At 58.6% G+C, this 19,097-nt stretch overlaps 7 protein-coding genes across 7 annotated transcripts; 4 read left to right on the forward strand and 3 right to left on the reverse strand.

The window, feature by feature from the left end:
• K452DRAFT_290002 (uncharacterized protein) lies at positions 1-1,151 on the forward strand. The gene has a single exon (XM_033540926.1). The coding sequence runs from the start codon at positions 392-394 to the stop codon at positions 668-670; it is 279 nt and encodes a 92-aa protein (XP_033395159.1). The 5' UTR covers positions 1-391; the 3' UTR covers positions 671-1,151.
• K452DRAFT_77533 (uncharacterized protein) lies at positions 681-1,505 on the reverse strand. The gene has a single exon (XM_033547125.1). It carries the CDS (start codon positions 1,184-1,186, stop codon positions 761-763), a length of 426 nt encoding a protein of 141 aa, XP_033395160.1. The 5' UTR covers positions 1,187-1,505; the 3' UTR covers positions 681-760.
• A 2,123-nt stretch (positions 1,506-3,628) lies between these two features.
• On the forward strand, positions 3,629-4,342 carry K452DRAFT_300483 (uncharacterized protein; the record flags this gene model as incomplete). The annotated part of the gene is made up of 1 exon (XM_033542336.1): positions 3,629-4,342. The coding sequence occupies one exon, from the start codon at positions 3,629-3,631 to the stop codon at positions 4,340-4,342; it is 714 nt and encodes a 237-aa protein (XP_033395161.1).
• A 5,455-nt stretch (positions 4,343-9,797) lies between these two features.
• K452DRAFT_290005 (uncharacterized protein) lies at positions 9,798-10,313 on the reverse strand. Its single transcript, XM_033540927.1, has 2 exons — positions 10,118-10,313; positions 9,798-10,061 (listed from the first exon to the last, which is right to left on the reverse strand). The coding sequence occupies exons 1-2, from the start codon at positions 10,196-10,198 to the stop codon at positions 9,891-9,893; spliced, it is 252 nt and encodes an 83-aa protein (XP_033395162.1). The 5' UTR covers positions 10,199-10,313; the 3' UTR covers positions 9,798-9,890.
• A 1,624-nt stretch (positions 10,314-11,937) lies between these two features.
• K452DRAFT_290007 (uncharacterized protein) lies at positions 11,938-12,156 on the forward strand (the record flags this gene model as incomplete). The annotated part of the gene is made up of 1 exon (XM_033540928.1): positions 11,938-12,156. The coding sequence occupies one exon, from the start codon at positions 11,938-11,940 to the stop codon at positions 12,154-12,156; it is 219 nt and encodes a 72-aa protein (XP_033395163.1).
• Positions 12,157-16,378: 4,222 nt separating this feature from the next.
• Positions 16,379-17,089, reverse strand: K452DRAFT_232519 (uncharacterized protein; the record flags this gene model as incomplete). Its single annotated transcript, XM_033537234.1, has 2 exons — positions 16,379-16,585; positions 16,634-17,089. Coding segments are annotated over 2 exons (663 nt in total), but the record flags the coding sequence as incomplete, so codon positions are not given.
• A 364-nt stretch (positions 17,090-17,453) lies between these two features.
• On the forward strand, positions 17,454-19,017 carry K452DRAFT_300486 (uncharacterized protein; the record flags this gene model as incomplete). Its single annotated transcript, XM_033542337.1, has 3 exons — positions 17,454-17,545; positions 17,620-17,773; positions 17,827-19,017. 3 exons carry the CDS (start codon positions 17,454-17,456, stop codon positions 19,015-19,017), a joined length of 1,437 nt encoding a protein of 478 aa, XP_033395165.1.
• Between the last annotated feature and the right edge of the window lie 80 nt (positions 19,018-19,097).

The following is a 19,097-nucleotide window of genomic DNA, read 5'->3' on the forward strand; positions in this document are numbered from 1 at the left end:
AAAAAATGTGAGTCGTGCTGTGCACACACACACTCTCTCGCTCGCTATCTCTCTCTCTTACCTGCTAGGTACCTAACTTTGCTGGCTGGCTCAGTTCACTCACTCACGCACTCACTCACGGACTTACCTATCTAACGACTCCCCTCCGCACTACTCACCAACACACTAACACACCTACCTTTCTTCCGGACCCCATCACCCCATCCACACACACACCCACCACAAACCACCCGCTTACCCAACCCATCTCATCACAGCACTCGAAGCAAAGCAACAGTAAGTAGGTAAGCAGCTCGCAGCGCCCACCCACCCAATCAACCGCCCGCCTCACAGCCCTCTCCATTCTCACACCACAGCACAGCACAACAACGCGAGCCGAGGCACCAAAAAGATGGAAAGCCGCTACACAGCACCCGCAACCCCCCCAAAAAGGAGGACACGGGCTACTGTACCGGCCACGGGCCCGCCTACCGCATGCCGCAGAGCAGCAGCAGCAGCAGCAGCAGCCGAGAACGCAAAAAGGCGCCAGATCCTCCCGCGCCCGGTCGTCCGCCTCGGCAACCCGCAGCCACCCACCCACCCACCAAGGCAGCACCCCCATCCGGAGATCCGCGCGTACCAGCACACCTGCGCGGCCGCGCGGTCGTGCGTGCAGTGCAGGCGCGCCTGACGATCACCCGGCACGGCACGGCAAGCCATAGCCAGGGCCGAGCGCGCGCGCGCGAGCGGCGCGACCAACCTGCCTAGCTAGCTAGGCCGATCATCCGCCTGAAAGCGCACGCAGGAGGAGAAACACCAGAAAGAGCTCGTACTGTAGGAACAGCCTGCCAGCACCCACGTACGCCAGCACGCAAGCAAGCAAGCAGCCGTTCCAGGGCCGGGGCAGGGGCTGGGACCGCCCGGAGCGCGCGCGCGCGCGCTTGCCCGCGCCGGAGATAGGGAGGGGAAGCGCGACACGAGAGCGGTGAGAGACTCTGCGCTCCAACATCACCACCACACCACCTGCCGCCGGGTCTGAGTCGAGTCGAGTCGAATCCGAGTCTAGACGGGCGCGAGAACACACGCCTTGGCACAACGACTGACTGTTGCCTGGGCCAACGCGAGCCAGACGCGGATGGTCTGGATTGGAGGCTTGGAGCGGAGCGCCGCAGCAAAGGGCGACCCCAGGGGTGTTGTGATTTCTCATGGTCGGAATGGCGGACGAATTGGACGTGTGCCGTGTGCTTTAGCGCCGCTGCGCCGACAAGACCTAGCGGTATGCGCTGCGGTGCAGACAAGCGCGGACGACGGCTGTGGGTGAGCGATAGCGAGCGAGCGTGGCAGCGTCTCTGCTGCTGTCGCTTTTACCTGCTACTTCCATTGCTGTTTGCTGCTGCGGCTGCTGCTGCGGCCGAGTCGGGCTTGCTTCTTGCTTGTAAAGCATGTAGGTGAGAAAATGGGCGGCGGCTCACCGACAACAACAGACGGGCGCGAGCAAGCTTACAGTCGCCACAGGTAACCACAGACGCAAGGCGGCTTGTAGTCGTGATGTGTTGTTTAGACGTGCCGACGCGGCTTGCGGCTAATGCCATGCCTTGTAGATCAAGGTGTTTGTTGTCCAGCTATATCACACCACAAACGGGAAAGATTCTCGAAACGAAAGAAGGTTGAGCAAGCCTTGCGAGCATGCAGCGGCGATCGAAGCGCGCCACCTCGACACATCACCGTCGCACGAACCTAGGACCTGCGGTGCCAGGAGAGATCGGATCGAACCACCATTCTTCACGGCGAATTGGAGAGGGCGGATGCGCGGCGGAAGCAAAATCGCGATGGCGGACGCGCGAGAATGAGGCGACAAGACGGGCCTCGATGGCGCGCATGCGATGCAAGCCGGCTCGTTTTCATACATGAGCTTCGCAGAGGTTGCTGCGAGCGCGTGCTCATCTCGCGATACAGTGGGTGGATATATGCAGCCAGCCGCGCCTCCAGCAAGGGAGCCTGCACCAGTCAGGCGTCGACTGCCCTGCGCGCGCAGCCATGGCGCTGGTACATAATATTCCTTCTCGCGTCGGCAAACGTCACACGGCCGGGGGCCCTGCAACAGACTGCCGCGGGCATCGCAAAGCCAGCCGCGGCGCGACAAATGTCTTTTTCCCTCGCAAAACCGATTATGTCCAGGCCTGTTGGGGTGAGGCGGCTGCAGCCGAGATGGTGGCACTCCTCCGCCCGCAGCGCCGGGATGCCGGGTTGCACGGCGTGCATCCCACGTTTTTTCCTGGTCTGAGACAATCCGGCGGGCCACGGCCTGGATCTCTTCTGGGATGTGAGACGCGCAGATGCTGGATGCAAATCGTCGATGAGTGCCGCAATGGGAGCAGGTCGCACGGAAAGGCCACCAAGTCCCGTCGGGTAAAGAAGCCTATTGCCATTGTTGGCGCCCAAGTCGCGGGATTTGAGGGCTAGCGCGGGCCTGGCAAGGTCGAGAACTGTGATTTTAATGAAAAAAGATGGTTCTTCATTGCTTCAGGATATGGCGCAGGGCCAGGGCCGCGCAGCCAGATCTCATCAGCCCGACGTCAGAAGAAAGATTGCGTAGTGAGATCGAGGTGGGGATGGCCAACAGCAACGGTCTCCAATTTCGGCCGATAAGGCGGTACGGGAAGCGGAAGGCGGTAGACCAAACGGGCGCAGTCGGACCGCGGCAGAGAGCAGGGCTGGCTTTGACGTCAGAGATCGAGTGGTTGACAGGCAGGCTGTGCTTGCAGTAGTCGGCCGAGGGAGTTGGTTGGAGGGACGACGCGCGACGTGCAGATGCAACAACAGACAGAAAATTGTACAGAAGAAGGAGCGAAAGGCCGTCAGATGAGTCGGCAGCTGCGACCGGTCAAATGCAGCGAGTCTCGACCTTTGCCAGGGGCGAGCAATGGTGCGTGGGCAACAAAGCTCGCTGAGTGATGCACGGCTAGCCCGATTGAGCGGTGGTCGATGGTGGAAACCGGTCAGCACTGCGACTCCATAGTTTCTGCACCCTCTCTGAGCTGGCCGACATTCTCGAACAGAGGGGTGGAGGTGCGCACGCCCTCCCGCGCCCATCCCTCGCTCCCGCAGTCTGGCTCGGTGGGTGAAGCAATAAAGAACAGCAAACGGGGCATGACGACGCGGGACAAACGGGCCAGACGGCAAGATCACGGCTGCGGCTGTGCTCTGGCATGCCCTACGCCCACCGCCCGCGGGCACAGCCAGCGCCACCGGCCCCAGTCAACCTTCCCGTTTCGCAGACGCCGCGGCCAATGGCGACGCGCATGCAGCTCCGGTGCGCATGATCGGCACCGACGCGACTGGGGTACAGGGATGCGACCTTTCCCCTACGCCATCGCAAGGCATCAACATGGGTCTATACAAGCCCGCGCAAATACATATACTCGCCAACATCCCATCCCAACTCCCCCCGAACCATTCCAACCCAACCTCTTTCCCAAACATAACCCAACTGACCGGTCCGACTCTCTTCTCACTCTCACTCATTACAACTGGTCTGCTATCACAACCCTCACCAACCTGAGTCGCCTTGGCTCCCTTAATTAAACCCATCCTCAAACCCTCCTCTCCTCACTCCGGCATGCCTTCCTTCCACAGACAGTCCGTCGCCATGCCGACCATCATCCACACCAAGACCAACAAGGCCCACGCCCGCAAGAGTGTGGGCTTCGCCGAGGGCGAAATCACCGGCATCTCGCGCCCTGCCAGCATCGCCGAGAGCTGGGCCCTGTACGACTTCGAGATGCACGCCCGCAACTGCGCGGCGTGCCGCAACCCCTACGAGGTGCACAAGACGGGCGGCCAGCTTTGCGAGGACGGCCACCGCTTCGCCCAGGCCATCGCCCGCTGCCTGTACATGCGCAAGGACGGCCAGATCTGCAGCACCGGCGACGACTGGCACATGGTGCGCATCGAGATCTCGCCGAGCTACGAGGAGGCCCGCGGCCTGCTGCGCGCAGTCGAGCGTGCCATGAGGCACCGCCGCCGCTTCGTTTCAATGGACAAGAGCTACCCCGTCGCGCCCCGCCTGCCCGAACGCCCCAAGCAACAGCACAAGCCGGTGCAGGCGACGGTCGTTCACGTCGAGGAGGTGCCCACGGCAACGACGACGACGCCCCGCAAGCACCGCGCCGAGCATCGCGAGATGGTCGACTGGCCCGTCCGCTCGCTCGTCGAAGTCTCGCACTCCAAGACCAAGCGCGGCTCGCTGTACGAGGCCGACGTCGCTGAGCAGCGCCGCGCCTACTCCAAGTACCACGTCGAGGTGCGCGAGCCCTCGCACAGGGATATCCGCGAGCACCGCTCCTCGGGCTACTACCGCTGAACGGCCCCGCGGGCAATAATTTGTTGTGTGTTCTCTGTTGATGCGTTTTCGATCCCATCATCCAGTTCAGCACCACACCACCATCAGTCATAACCATAACGTCACGCGCGTTCATGCAATGCATCATCCTCACCCAACCCACCACCCACCGACCCACCACCCAACCACACATGATGGGAGGCTGTGGGTGGAAGAGAGCGGCGGGCGCTCACGCGAGCGACCAGGGGACCGGGGGGTGTGGCACGCAACCCACCCAACCCAACCCCCAAAGAATCGGCGCGATTGGGGAAATTTTCTTGCGTCTCGAGTCGGTTCTTGCACACCCACAGGAGGGTGCAGCACCTAAACGAAGCAAGCAACAAGCAACAGCAGCAGCAGCAGCAGCAGCAGCGTTGGGCCGAACAGCCCGGGCGCACGCGCCCAGCCGCGGGCGGGGCGCGCACCGTTTCGACCGAGAAGGAAGCGGCAGGCGGGCAGCGCCTGCATCCTTTCCGAGCCTTCCCTAGTAGGGCACGCACGCTCGCTCGCTCGCAACAAGAGCGAACGCGAGAAAAAAAAAAAAAAAAAATTAATAGTGGGCGCAAAAACGCAGGGCCAGCCACAGCGTCAGCCAGAAAGACGCGGGGGCGGGCGCTGGGAAGCGCTTCCCTGGCACCGGTCAGCACCGTGGGCGCGCGCTGGCGCTGCCCGACGCGCGACGGGGGTTCCTTGCGCTTTTGCGCTGGGCGCCGTATACCGTGGGGGACGGCGAGCACCACCACCACCATTTTGTCGTCGTTGTCGCGATGCCAGGGTCTACAGCAAGCAACTAGCTCGCTGCAGTGCAGTGCAGATCGCGCGCACTGGCTTTTCCTCTACCTTCCTACCTAGATACCCTACCTATCAGTCAGACTTCCACGGCCGCGGCCGAAAGAAAGAAAGAAAGAAAGAAAGAAAAAAAAGAAAATTTTTCCTGCATATCTTGTCTGTCCTTGCCTTGCCTTGCCCTGTCATGTCTGTCCGTCTTGCCCTGCCTTGGTGCGCTGCGCCTGTGCACCATCACCACGGTGTCATTTTTCGCTCTCAGCCTCTGGTCACACCTCGCAACTCGTCCACCCAACCAACCATGCCCTCAATATTTTGGTTTGGGATTGGGATTGGGCTCGCGACGATTCGCGACGACCAGGACCGTGCGGGGCAAGGCAGGGTGCCCGCCTAGGTTGTTGGGGCCTTGGGGGCGGGCAGGCGGGGAAGCCGAGAGCGAATCGCCATGGCGCTTGCTGAGGGTTTTGGGGGTTTGGGGGCAAGGGTTGGGTTGGGTTGGGTTCGCGCTTTGCAGTGGGTTTTTGGGGCCGACGGTTCGCGCCGCCGCGCTTGCTGCTCCTTTGGCTTTTGGCTTTTGGCTTTTCTTGCCCTGCCAATGTGGCTGCCTGAGACATGAGACACGAGACGCGAGGGCGAGGGAAAATTTCGTGGACAGACGACTGGTGTTGCTGCTGCTGGGGCGGTTTCGCGCGAGCGATGCTGCGACCACAACGACATGTCTACTTTTTATAGTTATAGTAGCTTGCTTAGTAGCTTAGTAGTTTAATCTGCGCAGTAGTAGTAATAAGTAATAGTAATGTGTAATATCTAGCTTGATCGTGTCTTGCTTTGGTAGTGTAGTTGTGTGGTTGTGTGAATGAACGGATGAATGCTTGAGTTGAGTTGAGTTGAGTTGAGTTGAGTTAACTTTGTTGTTGTTTCTGCCGTTCGTAAGTATCATTTTTCCAGCCAATACTCTAGCCAATACTCCGTCCTTTTCTTTTTCCTTACTTTTTCCTCTTCTTCTCTTTTTAACCTTATCTTTAGTATTAGCCCTAATATTGCTGCTCGCTCCCTCGCTCCCTCTCTCTTTTCTCCCCCCCCCTCCCCCCCTCTCCTAGCCGCCGCCGTCGTCTCGTGAGCGCGCTTCCAATTTTTAGTTTTTCTTCCGCACCGAACCCCAGCACATCCGCGTGGCGTGCCTTTTGCCTCCGACCAGCACTACGATGACGAGCACGCATTGCGTTTCTGGACTGGTATACGCGCGTACGCGCATATGGGTCTGCTCTGGGAGGCAGAGCGGACGAAGGTAGGTTAGCAGAGAAAAGAATAGAGTGGCGCGCCCGTATCCGTAACCCGCGTCTATGTTTTCGCGGTCGATAGATGTCGCCGTCGCCTCTCTGGCGGTGCGGTGCGGTGCGGTGCGCTGTGGTGCGCTGCCTCGGGACCCGCCCTGCTGCCCTGCGTGCTTGTTTGCTCCCCGCGGGCGCCGCGGAGATGGCGCCGCCTTGCGCACCTAGGTAGGTCCGTCATACTCCTACTCCCAATGACTCCTACACCTACCTACCTACGCTGCGACAAGGCAGAGCGGCGGTGCAGTGGGCGTGCGTGCGTGCGTGCGTGCAGAGCAGTGCAGAGCAGTGCTTACGGACGTTTCGAGCGCGCACACACACACAGGTGCCGGTTTGCTTTGCACATCCTACGTCGAGCGGAGAAGTACGGATTAGATATCTAGTGATGGACGTGCGAGCGGCGCGAGTGGGCGTGTGCGCGGGGGCGGGGTGGCGGATAGGTGGGTGGGTGTGTGTGTGTGTGGCTATGCAGCATACATATCACGCACGGCCGACGGGTGTTGTTGTAGGCAGTTAGGTAGGCACGGGAAGAGTCGGGCTCGGAGGCGCTCGGGATGTCGGTCGCGTATAGGGCTGGGGATTGGGGGCTTGTCGCAAGTCGGCCGAGCCTACCTAGGTGCCTGCTTTTGTTGGGTTGCAGGCGGGATAGTGGATCTGTAGATAGCTGTGGCACGGAGGGTTGGCGGTGCGGGCTGCGCATGTCATGCAAGGCAAGGCGGTGTTGTAGCACGCAGAGGAAGAGGAAGAGGATTCCGCCCGCGAGGGAAGCGGGCCCAGCCTAACCCGCTCTTCATCCATCGTCTCGTCGGTGTCCGTGTCGGTGTTTTCGCCCGTAGCAACGGTGGGTGGCATTGCGCGGGCACTCTGGCACTCTCACTACCACGCGCAAATGCAAAACGGCCATCCACGGCCCCCGCGAGCCACGTCTTGCCCACTTAGAGTGAGTACCTACGGATTACGCTGCCCTTGGTCCATCATGATCCTGGGCCAAAGCAACGGCTGTCAGACCATCGACCACCGACCACCGGCCAGCGTGGCTACTGGCTGTCAATCATCATGCAGGGCAAAAAGGCAGGGCTGCTGCAGCCCTGGCAGCTACCCTGTCTGCCCAGGTCTGCGTACTATCAACTACGGACGTCTTCTTGGCTCCAACTCCAGCTCAGGCTCAGGCTCAGGCTCCAGACGCAGGTCTAGGCCGCGCGAGTCAGGCGGGCGCGGCGCGGCGGGCGGGCGGACTCGTGCGTGCGCGCGTGTGTGTGTTGTGTTTACTTCCATGCTTAGGCTTAGGTAGGGACCGCGGCAAACGGTGCCGTCGCACACGCCCACCCGTAATCGTAATGCTCACGACGCTGTGGGACGGTGATGCGTGGCCGCGCAGCTAGCTGGGAGACGCCGCCGGATTGTGCGTGCCTGTGCTGCGCTGCTGTGCTGTGCGGTGTCCGGTGTGGCGGACGTTGGGGTGGGCACCGCAGCTGCTTGTTTGCGCTGGCAGTCATCTGTACGTATGTCTGCAGACGAGCAGGCAGGCAGGCAGGTCGGGAAATAGGCACGCTGGCAAGAATAGGTAGGTAGGGAGAGGTAGAGAGAGAGCGTGTGTACTTCAGCGTCGCCGTCCCCCGCAGCAGCACGCGTGCCGTTGCGCTGCTGCGTTGCTTGTTTGCTTCTCTTCTCCGTCGTCGTCGTCGCCGCTACAGTCCAAACCGACCCAAACCTCGACCTGGCCCGAATAGGCAGGTACCAAAGTAAACAACTCGGCACGCTCCCACCCCAATCTGCCACGCCGCCAGATCGCAGCCTAAAAAAACCTGAAACGCCTAGGAACAGTGCGGCTACTACCGATTACCGTAGCTACGTCCGTCCGCGCGCCTTGCGCCAGCCAGAAGCGTCGGCGCACCAGCTTCCCGGCCCAAGGCAGGGCAAGGCACAAGCAGCGAGGCGCACAGACAACCCGGCGCCGTTGCGAAGCGGGCGTCATAGACAACGACGTCGACGGCTGCCCGGCGTCATCGACTCAGTGCGAGTACTAGCTAGCTACCTAGTCGGCTCGTCAGCATGGCATGGCTTGCCCCCGTCCATGCGCCGCCGGCGGCGGTGTGATGGAGCAATGGGACGAAATGGGGACTCACGGGCAGGCAGACCCATCCGCGCCCGCCACCGCCGGCGCCGCCGCCGGTGTGAGCGTGTAGGAGCACGCGCGCCGGAGAACGAGGTCAGAGGATTCGGTTGCCTGCTTTTCCTGGCCCCCCGTCCGCTTCCAAGGTCGTTTGCGGTGGTGTCGCCGACTGACTGACACGCGCGCACCACCGAGATTTCTCTGCCCGCCTGTCTGCCTTGCCGTGTTTTTTGCGCGCCCGTCTGACTAGAGTACCTCGCTGTCTGTCTGACTGTCTGACTGACTGACTGCATGCAGATTGGTGGTGGCATGGCGTAGGTAGCAAGGCAGATCGCCCAGCCGATGGGGACGCGTCCAAGCTCTTCGCTGAGATCGGGGCCGTGTTTTGCACCACCTAACTACTACCTACACCAGCGCGGCGGCGACGTCGACGGGCGCAAACAAGCAAACACGCGAAGCAAACACACTCTCGCTCCCCGCAAGCTCGGCAAAAGCAAGCACGCAAGCACGCAGCCACCAGCGCCGCGACGGCGGGCCTGCGGAACCGAACACGCCGAAAAAGCAACCCAGCGGAAGGGAAGGGCAAGGCGGCGGAGTGGGAAAAAGCATGTTAGAGTTGGGCGGACAGTGCTGTTACATACTGCTGTAAGTGCTCTCTAGCCGCTGTCGTGCAGTCCCGTACTATGCAACAATATCTATGCCGCCGCCGCACTCGTCTCGGCTCCCTGGCGCTCCCGCGTTTCGTTGCTGTCGTTTCAGTCGTTTCGTCGAGTCCCCGTCGAGTCGAGTCGACCTGTCTCAGACATGGTCGCGGTCTCAGATTGCCGCCGCGCCGCAACACCATCGCGCCCAACCATACATGTCCATTCTGTGGCCGTGTGTATCTATATATAAATGTATATACATGCATTGGCGCCGTCGCGGTCGTCGTCCCTCCCTCCATAGGTTGCCACAGCACAACGTCGGCACGGCACGACCCCACACCACCGGCAGCACCCCTCTCCTTGCCTAGGTAGGTAGTTATCTTATCCGCCTCACAACACACACACACACACACACACACACACAAACACAAAGCAACGCGACACACACACGCAGCGGTCAGCACCACCCATCCACCCACACACACACACACACATACATGCCTAATTGACTCCACCCTTGCGCGCGCGCCGAGCCGCCGATCCCGCCGATCCGCCCGCCTGCCCGGATTTCCCTGTTTCTGGGCCAAGGGCCAGACAGCTAGGCGTGCATGCGCTGGCTGGCTGGCGGGCGGGGGGTGAGCCTTGAGCCACCTACTTCATTGCGCGCGTGCAGGAGCGGGTGCGCGCGTGGGAGTGGATGGAGGGGGGTTGCGAATGTGCGAGGGTGCGAATGTGGCGGCTAAGTCAGCGTGGGCAGGCTGGTTGCGAGAATGTGAGCAGTAGGTAGGTGGGCGAGGCAACGGGTAGGCAACGGGGCGGGCGCTCGTGTATGTATATGTGTACGTGTGTATGTATGGGTGCTTGCTTGCTGACGGGGAATCAGGCAGATGAGACATGGGCGTGGTAGGCTCAGTCGTAGGAATAGGCTCGTCGTCGCAGTAAGGTGTAGGTAAGTAAGGGCCATGGATTGGGCCGCCCCCTCCCATCCCTTCAGATCCCGCGCGGGATGCACTGGCGATGACGATGACGACGACGACATACAGACGCACACGCACACGCACATGCACGCACGCGCGCCCGCCCGCCTGTCGTCGAGCCTTGCGTCGGCCTACCACCTCCACCTACCTATACTTGGTGCTGTGGTTGCAGCCGTGAGCGCTGCGCACCCCTACCTTGCACGGCTTCGCCGTCGCCGTCGCCGTCGCCGGATTGCCGACCGAGGCCGGCTTGGGGGTCTGGTGGGTGTGGGATCGTCGACGCGTCGACGCTTCGGGCGGGCGCATCATTTGCGCGTTGACGTGGTCGGGGCGGGCGGACGGGCGAGCGGGCGCGCACTGCTTGCTTGCTTGCTTGCTTCGATGCTTGCATGGTGAATGCGGTCGCGGTCGCGGTCGCGACGTCCTCGCTTCTATCCGCTCCGCTGTAGGGTAGGTAGGTCAAGGGTGTGGGAGCGTGGAGCCGGAGGCTGGGCTCTGCGTCCGCTTGCCGTTTTGAGTGCTGCTGCAGCGTGATGCGTGCAGCGTGGGGTGTGCTGCGCGGATCGGGATGCGCGGGCCAGACTTTCGAGGTGAGATGTGATGGCTCACGGCGAGCACGAGAGAGCGTGTACGCACGTATGGACGTACGTGCGTACCTATGTTGAGGGGGATGGCAGTGACAGTGGCAGGGAGAGCGAACGAGCGATGATGATGCTGCTGATGATGCGGGAGTGAGAGTGGTGGGCTGGTCGTCAACCCACTGTCGTCCACGCGCGCGGGTCAGCAGTCAGTAAGTAGATCACGATCACGACGACAACGACAACAACGACTATGATGCCGGGAGGGTTTCTAGACCAAGGCTAGGTTTCAGGTCTCCGTCTTCTTCTTTTTCTTCTTCTTCTCCGTCTTCGACGATCCTTCCAACCTTCTTTCCAACCTTAGTTTTTTTCTGCCGTCCCCACCTTTCTGCGGGGCGCGCTGATGCTTTGCTGGCCAGGCTGGCTGGCTCCCGGCGCGCTGGGTCGCGCGTGCGTCATTGTTTTTGTTTGTTTGCGCGGGTGTGTAGCATCATTGGCATCATCGGCATCATCATCATCATCATCATCATCAGGTGGTGGTGGTGTTGGTGTTGTTGTTGCTGCTGTTTCATCGTCACTTGAGTCTTCCTTAGTCCTTCTTCGCTTCCCCACACTGGGGCCCCGCTCTAGTCCAGCCACCGCGTGCCTGCCTACCTGCCTACCTACCTACTTGCCTATCCACACTTTCGATGCTGTCGACCTACCTAACACTCATCGGCCTCGCCCTCGATCCCGCCAACCTGGTTACCTACGTACGTACCCTGGCCAGCCAGGCAGGGCACACCCGTGCCTCGCTCCCTCGCTCCCTCTCCCTCCCCCTACCCTTCCTCCACCCACACAGCACCGCAAGCCTCACCCACGCACCCCCGACCAAAAGATGGACCGAGGAACGATCCCCCCTCTCCCCACCAACCACCAGCACCAACGACGTCATCACCACCAGCACCATCACCAGCACCACCAGGACGACGCACGCAGGCTTCCCGCTCCCGCTCCCGCTTCCCCACACACATACACACACCACACACAGACCTTAGTCCCAACCAAATCCCTGCTCCGTTCCCCATTCCTATCCACCCCGCTTTCGTCATCTTCCCCATTTCCCCCTGCGCCCCAGACCAAGCCCCAGACCCAGACTCTTCTGCGCAATGCGGCTTGACAACGCGCGCGCCCCGCGCCTGCCGCTGCTGTTGGTGGTGCTGCTGCTGCTGATGCTGGCGCTGACGTCTGCGTGCGTGCTTGCGTGCTTGCTTGGACCCGGGGCTGGGGTTGTCTTGGGTGGGCTTGCGAGGGCTGGCGAGGTTCTGCCTTGCCATGGCCGGGGGAGGGAAAGGAAGGGAGGGGGTGCGCTGTGGCTGTGTAGGTGAGAGTGAGGGCCGGGGGCGTGTGTGTGGTGTTGGTTGTGGTGGTGATGTGAGTGGTGAGGTGAGTGCGTGCGTGTTGTGTTTGCGCCGTGCGAGTGCCGTCTTGCGTTAAGGATGCGTGTTGCATAGGAGACTTGTTTTTTTATCCAGCGTAGATTGATTGATTGATTGGTAGGTGGATAGATAGATAGTGCTGTGTTGTGTTGTGTAGTGCTGTTCACGATATGAAACTATACGTTTTAGTCCACGATGCTCGCGTTGCGCCGTTGGTGATGTACATGCTCTTATTTACCTCTAGAACTTCGAAATGAGAGCTGGAGGATGTGTGCTGGTGGTGTTAATATTAGTATTAATAGCGCGTCCTCTTTCTCTACTTAAAGTGCTTGGTTCTTTCTTTGCTTGTCTGATGCTGAGCAGTGGTTTCGAAGGATAAAGGATGTCTCGTTTGTGATTTATACTGTTGTGATCGCACTTGTGACTTGCGCCTGCTCTACGACTCGCGCCACCTAAACGTGTCCTGGAGCTTTTGGCTCTTACTCTCGGGCATGCGCGCTGTTTGTTGTTTACTTCACTGAAGTAAGAGCAGAGGATGAAGAAAAGGTGAGTGACTGTAGGGATAGGGATGGCGTTGTATTTAATACCTTAGTATTAAGTTATCAGCGAGCTGGGTGTCTCTTCGGGGTTGTAGTTACTATCTGGTTTTTATTTTTGGGTTTGTTTTCATTGTTAATGCGTCCCCATAATCGTTGTCAGTATATTCCTGACCCCCTCTCACTATCGCAAAGCGACCACACGCTCAAGCCAAAATAAGTACAATAATATATCTACCTATACATGCTCCGTCTCAAATTGCAGACTAACCTCCACATACAACACCCAGCAATAGCAAACACCACCACCGCCACCACCCCACCACCTACATACGCACTCTCCGCCCAAAACCACACCAAAACGCCAACCCCACTTCAACCAAAACTGTAATACTCCTTACTCGAAGCATAACCAAGAATACTAGCCTAATTACTTTTATACGCCGCCAAAACTACGCTCCAGCACCCCGTCTTCACTCTTCAGGATCAGCTAAACCAGTACCACCAATCACAAAAAAGTAAAAGATAAAGGTATAAAAATAATATAAAAAAAAAAAAAAAAAAGTATCAGATAAATAGAACTTATAGCTCCAGCCATCCTTTCTTGTCGATGATTCAGTATCGCTAGTAACCAAATAGCTCTAAACGAATAAAACTAGTAAAAGTTATAACGTCCGTCACCGAGAACCGAGATCCACCGTCTAGCGAGACAGGGGACAAAACAATACAAGCAGCCCCTACAGAGTATTCCTTACCTAGCTTCTATCCCGAGTCCTAAGTATAGATGCAAAGGCCTTAGAGCACGCACAGACTCTATACACCCTAACTAGCACTCTTCTTCTCCTCCGTACAAGTATCACCATCTCGCTTCCCAGTAAATCTCGTTTCACCGTGACGGACGTTAATTCCGCCAGCAACCACAACCACATCCGCATAAAACGACAGCGAACGTACACACGAAGCTGCTTTACTGCGTCTTATAGCCATGGCCCGAACAGCCGCGAGTTCAAAAAGGTCGGTTGAGGCAAACACTAGGCTAGAGGTTCTGACTTGAGATCGAATGGGTGGTGCGGGTGGTAGGTGTGTATGTATACATTAGAGTTGGTGAGTGAAGCGTTGTCAGCCTCACCCTCAGCGCACTCAGTCAACTTTACTATAGAAGCCCAGACAAACGAGCGAGTTGGCGCAGACACTGTGCCCTGTAAGACTACGACCTCTCCAGATCCTCGCAGCAGATAACACCCACCAATATAATGTCACTGAAGAGGTGAGACTGAGGTACGGACACGCAAGCCAATGCGTCCGCCTATTGCTGGCTAGGCTAAGGCACTAAGCACGAATGCGGAGCATATCAGGATAGTAGTGTGGTTAAAACAACAGACATCTGCCCTCAGCGAACGAACTACCTACTGCAATCATGCGAGCGAGCTGGCCTTTACTTACCTTTTGCAACCACGTCAGCGCGAAAACGTACGTCATCTCCATCCACATCAGAGCTCCGCAATCACAGCGCACACGCCCCGTAGATGCCCTCAGCTAGCGCGCCATGCGAAACGTGCATAGGTAGGTAAGTACCGATGAACTGCGCAACTTCCGCTGCCACAGCGACCCAGTCCCGCATCATCATAATCCAGCCATGCGAGCGAGCTATCAGTGCAAGCCAGCACCAGCGAACTTTCCCAAAACAAACATCCAACCTTCCCTCCCTCCACCCACCCATCAACCAACCCCCTCGCTCACGCAATCCCCCATTCCTTCAAGAACCCCTTCCGAACCACGCACCTCTCGCGCCCGTGCTTCCTCTCGGCCCTCCGCGCCGCCATACCCCCCGCCTGCAACGAGTCGTCGTCGCGCGCCGTCCACACGCCCGCCATCTCCGGCAGCGCCCCGCTGTGCGCCCGCATGTGCCGCAGCGCGACGTCGCACAGGCTCGCGTTGGCGCTGGTCGCGCGCAGCGCGTTCAGGACCGCGTACTCGGTGTAGGCGTGGGGCGCTGCCAGCCGCGTCGCGATGTATGTCTCGAGTGCTTCGTCGGTGGTGAGGGTGCCTGTGGGTTGGGTGGTGGAAGCGGATGGTTCTGCATGTTCTTCTGATGGTCCGTGTTGGGGCGTCTGTTGACGTTGAGCTTGATGCAGTGGCTGCGAGTGCGTAATCGCTGCGTGAGTACTCGATGGCACTGGCGGTGGTTCTTGGCCGGATGTTGGAGCTATAGCGCTTTGCGAGATGTCTACTTTGGTGGTGCCTTCGAGGTCCGTCTCCGTGGGTATTTCTTTTTCTTGCTGGTCCTCTGCGGCTTCCTCCTCATTGCCATCCTCTTCACGCTCAGCTTCCTCAACCTCGACCTCAGTTTCTAAGAAGCGATCCATAAGGCCAATCTTTTGGAAGGTGTCTCCGACGTCCCATACGGCTTGACTGTCGGCTTGGTTAATCTGCTGAAAGAAGTGCACCGTGTGCATGACGACAGCTTCAAATGGATCCATGCCTTTATCCGTAGGTGCAGCTGGAACAGTTCTCATCACACTTAGAAGTTCCTCGATGTGTTCTTTGCTGAGCCCATCAAGGACATCCCTGATGCGCCCTTCGGACACTCCCGAGTTCCCAACGTCCTGGTCCTCTTCCTCTTCTTCCTCGAGCGGCTCTTCATCTTCCTCTACTGCCTGGGTGTGTTGTTCTTTTTGCGCGGGTTCAAAATCCGATTGTGACGAGCTCTGCTGCAACGATGACGAAGTGGGCACCGCCGAAGATATTTGAATCACGTCCTGCGAAGCAACGTCGGAAGTACCTCGAGCCATTTTAGGCGACTTCTGCTCAACACTTTCTTGGGTGGTCTGAAATGGAACTTGAGAATTGTTGTTGCTACTGAGATTGCGTTTTTTCGCCGGGGGAGGTGCGGCTTCCGATGCGCCTTCCTCTTCTTCATCGTCTCGGCGACGCTTGCCAAGAGTGGCTGACGATGCCTGCTCTTGCTCAGTTGGGTTCTTATCCGCCAGATCTTTAGTGTGCTGATCGGAAGCTTTAGCTCGGCGAGGATGGTCCTTTTCAGATGACACAGCCGGCGTTTCAATCGAGGTAGCTTTTGCTGCGTGTTTAGTTTCTTTCTCAGTTACAGACTTCGGGCTCTCTCCTACGGCCTGTGCGTCACGAGCAGTCGCTGCACCATCCTCCGTCTTTACACCAGGGCCTTTGTTTTCCTCTTCTTCTGCCGACTGGACAGGTTCAGCAAATGATGGGAGAATCTGTGTGTGATAAAAATGAAGCCAGCTTTTTATCGGTTGGTCAATGCCGTGGGCCTCGGTCCACTCCTCCCAGGCTTTCGTATATTGTTCTAACCTCACATCTTGGTCCACTTCCAAATCTTCCCAGACTGGCAGTACCTCGGCCTCATAAAAGCCCTTCCATGTTTCGAGTGTATGTGGAGGATATGCGTTTGCCCATGCTTTCCAAGCCTCCTTGTAACGACCAATGGGGATATTCTGTACATCCGCGGCATTGAGTAGGAGTCGGTTGAACTCTCGAAGCGTAAAATTATCTGTGAGGACCCGAGAAGTCTTGTGCGCTGATGCAGGTACCGACTGGCTTTGCGCATATTCGTCTGATGGCCGCGGGGAGTCTGACTTGGCGCGCTGCCCTTCCTGTTGCGATAATGAAGGCTTCTCGTTCACAGAGCCAGTCGACCTTGGTCTCTTGTTACGAGGTCGCGGAAAGTTCTGAGGTGCGGCTTGTGGATCAGAAGTGGGAGGTGACAGAGGAGGGTTCGCGTCGACTAGAGCTGATGAAGGAGGCTTAATGCTGAGGACTTTAAGATAGCGGTCGCGCCATGACTGGAAGGAGTGACGAGGGTTCTGCGACGGTTAGCCTTGGTCGGCTGGCCTTCAGCCAGCGATGCGCACCTTCTGCTCCAGCTGCTTGTAGAGTTCATTGCCCTTGATCCTGGCGCCCTGGTTCTCGGCATCCTTGACCCACTTGTAGAGTTGCAGGTCGTCTTCGGTTGTAAAGGGCGTCCTTCCGGCACGCGCAGGTTTCATCGAACCAACGTCCCTCACATGGTGTCGCGGTCCGCAGATGTAGTCGTCGACGTCTTTAAACTCGGCGTCCTTGAGCGAGTCGTCGATGAGGCGATAGGAAACGCCATTGACGGGCAGGTCCTTGCGCAGGTAGTCAACGATGAGGATGTCGGCTTGTTTCTCGAGTGGGACGATGGTGCCGCCGTTGTAGGTGATCTTCTTGATGTAGTCTTGGCGCGAGGGGCAGCGCTGGGCGACCCAGAACTTTGTGCCGGCGAACAGGTCACCCTTGAGGGGCGGCTCGGCGTTGGTGGTGGTCACAATGAGGCGCGTCTTGGACATGGTGTTGACACGGATGCGAAACAACGCGGGCGCGGGAGATGATGACGCGGGATCCCGTGGCGGGCACGTGAGGGCGCCTTGGACACCGGATGCGGCAGACAGGAGGGTCCAGGCTATCCGCTCGAGCCCCATACTGGCACCCTGGCCTGGAAGGCTGCGGCACTGCCATCCGATGACGCGAACACACCTATGTACGAGTAGATTGCCAACCCTCGCCGTCCATTAGCTTGATCTTCCAACTTCCTTTGCTGTCAAATCCTGCTTCTTAGTCCCTTCTTTCCTTTCTTCTTTTGCTTCCCCGCGCTATGCACTGATCGTTTTTTCCTTTACACCTCTGTTTTCACTCTGCCCCCAACTCCCGGCCATGGAACCCCTTCTCCGCAACATCGTCATTGCCGTCCTCTCCCTCTCCTTTCTGACCTTCACCGTCTTCTTCGGCCGCTTGCCCATCTTCCGGTAAGTGCCCCTCCCCAGTGCGTCACGCGCGCCAACCCCGGACGCAGGGCTGAAACATTAACCCACTCCTGCAGAAAGACGCCCATAGGCTTCCTACACCGCGTCGTATGGGTCCACTTCCCCGCCTTCTTGCGTTGGTTGGACGGCAAGGTCACCGGCGGTCGCATCTACAAGTACACCACCTGCACCTTCAACTACCTGTTTCATGAGAAGCATCCCCTGGTCGTCGTATGTTCCTCCCTCCAATCGGCGGCCTTCCCGGAAGACTGACAACCCCTTAGATATTCTTCCTCGGCCTTCTCTCCGTAGCCGCCGGCCTCTTCCTCCACGCATCATGGCGTATGCTCCCGTGGTACCACCGCCTTATCGCTCTGGAGTTGCTGCCGCTTCCCTACCTCTTCACCTATCTTGCCTCCCGCACCCGCCCGAACACCGTCGTCACGACATCCAACTACGCTGAGCAAGTCGCTGCCTACCCGTACGACCGCATCATCTTCCACCCCAACAACAACTGCCGGACCTGCCGGCTGCCGAAGCCCGCCCGTAGCAAGCACTGCAGTATCTGCAAAGTATGCGTCGCGCGCTCGGACCACCATTGTGTTTGGGTCAACAATTGCCTGGGTCGGGAGAACTACCGCTGGTTCCTTGCGTTGTTGGCTAGCACGTCGGTGCTGCTGCTGTACGGAGCCTACCTCGCCTTGATCCTGATATTGTACCCCGAGGTCAACAGCCGTTTCACGCACTACGATCACGCCTTCCCCGCCGGTTTGATGTCCAAATGGGCGCCATGGCTTCTGAGGTTGAAGGGATTCCGTGAGGATTTGAACACGGTCATGGTGGAATCCATTGCATTTGGAGGCATCAGCATTACCGGAGTCGGCTTATTGGCGGCGCTCACTTGGCCCCTGCCCCTCGGCCTACTCTCGTACCACATTTACCTCGTTTGGGCCGGCATGACGACCAACGAATCCAGCAAGTGGGCAGACTGGCGCGACCAGATGCGTGAGGGTAATGTCTACGTCGGTACGCAGCACGGAAGTGGGTACGTAGACAACCCGCGTTCCCTGTTCCCTGGAAGAGACGGAAGGCACAATGGACACACTCGCGCACGCGCCACTAGCAATAGCTACGCGGAGTTCGGTCTGCGATCCGGTGAATTCGGACGGAGGCTAAGCGCCATTAGTGTCGGATCTTCTCCTGTCCAGGAGAAGAGCAACAGCGGTAGCCCCAACCTGGACACCACCATCATCACTAGCGATATCAAGAAGGAAGTTGCCGGTGCCCAGTGGCCCAACCAGCCGCACCAAGTGCTGGTCAAGACGGCTGACGGTGAAGCGCCGCGCGAGGTGCCTGCGCAACTGGAAGGTATTGTCGACGAGGCTAGCTGGCAGCGATGCTGGAAGCTTGACGATGTTGAAAACGTGTACGATTTGGGATTCTGGGAAAACTTAAGAGAGATTCTGGAAGGCTAGAGGTTGCACGTTTTACGGAGAACGGGGGAAACTCTGGCCATTTTGGCCTAGATTTCCGTTTCTTTTCGACTGTTTATGTT

This window comes from Aplosporella prunicola (genome assembly GCF_010093885.1).
Source record: "Aplosporella prunicola CBS 121167 unplaced genomic scaffold K452scaffold_20, whole genome shotgun sequence".
NCBI lineage: Eukaryota > Fungi > Ascomycota > Dothideomycetes > Botryosphaeriales > Aplosporellaceae > Aplosporella > Aplosporella prunicola.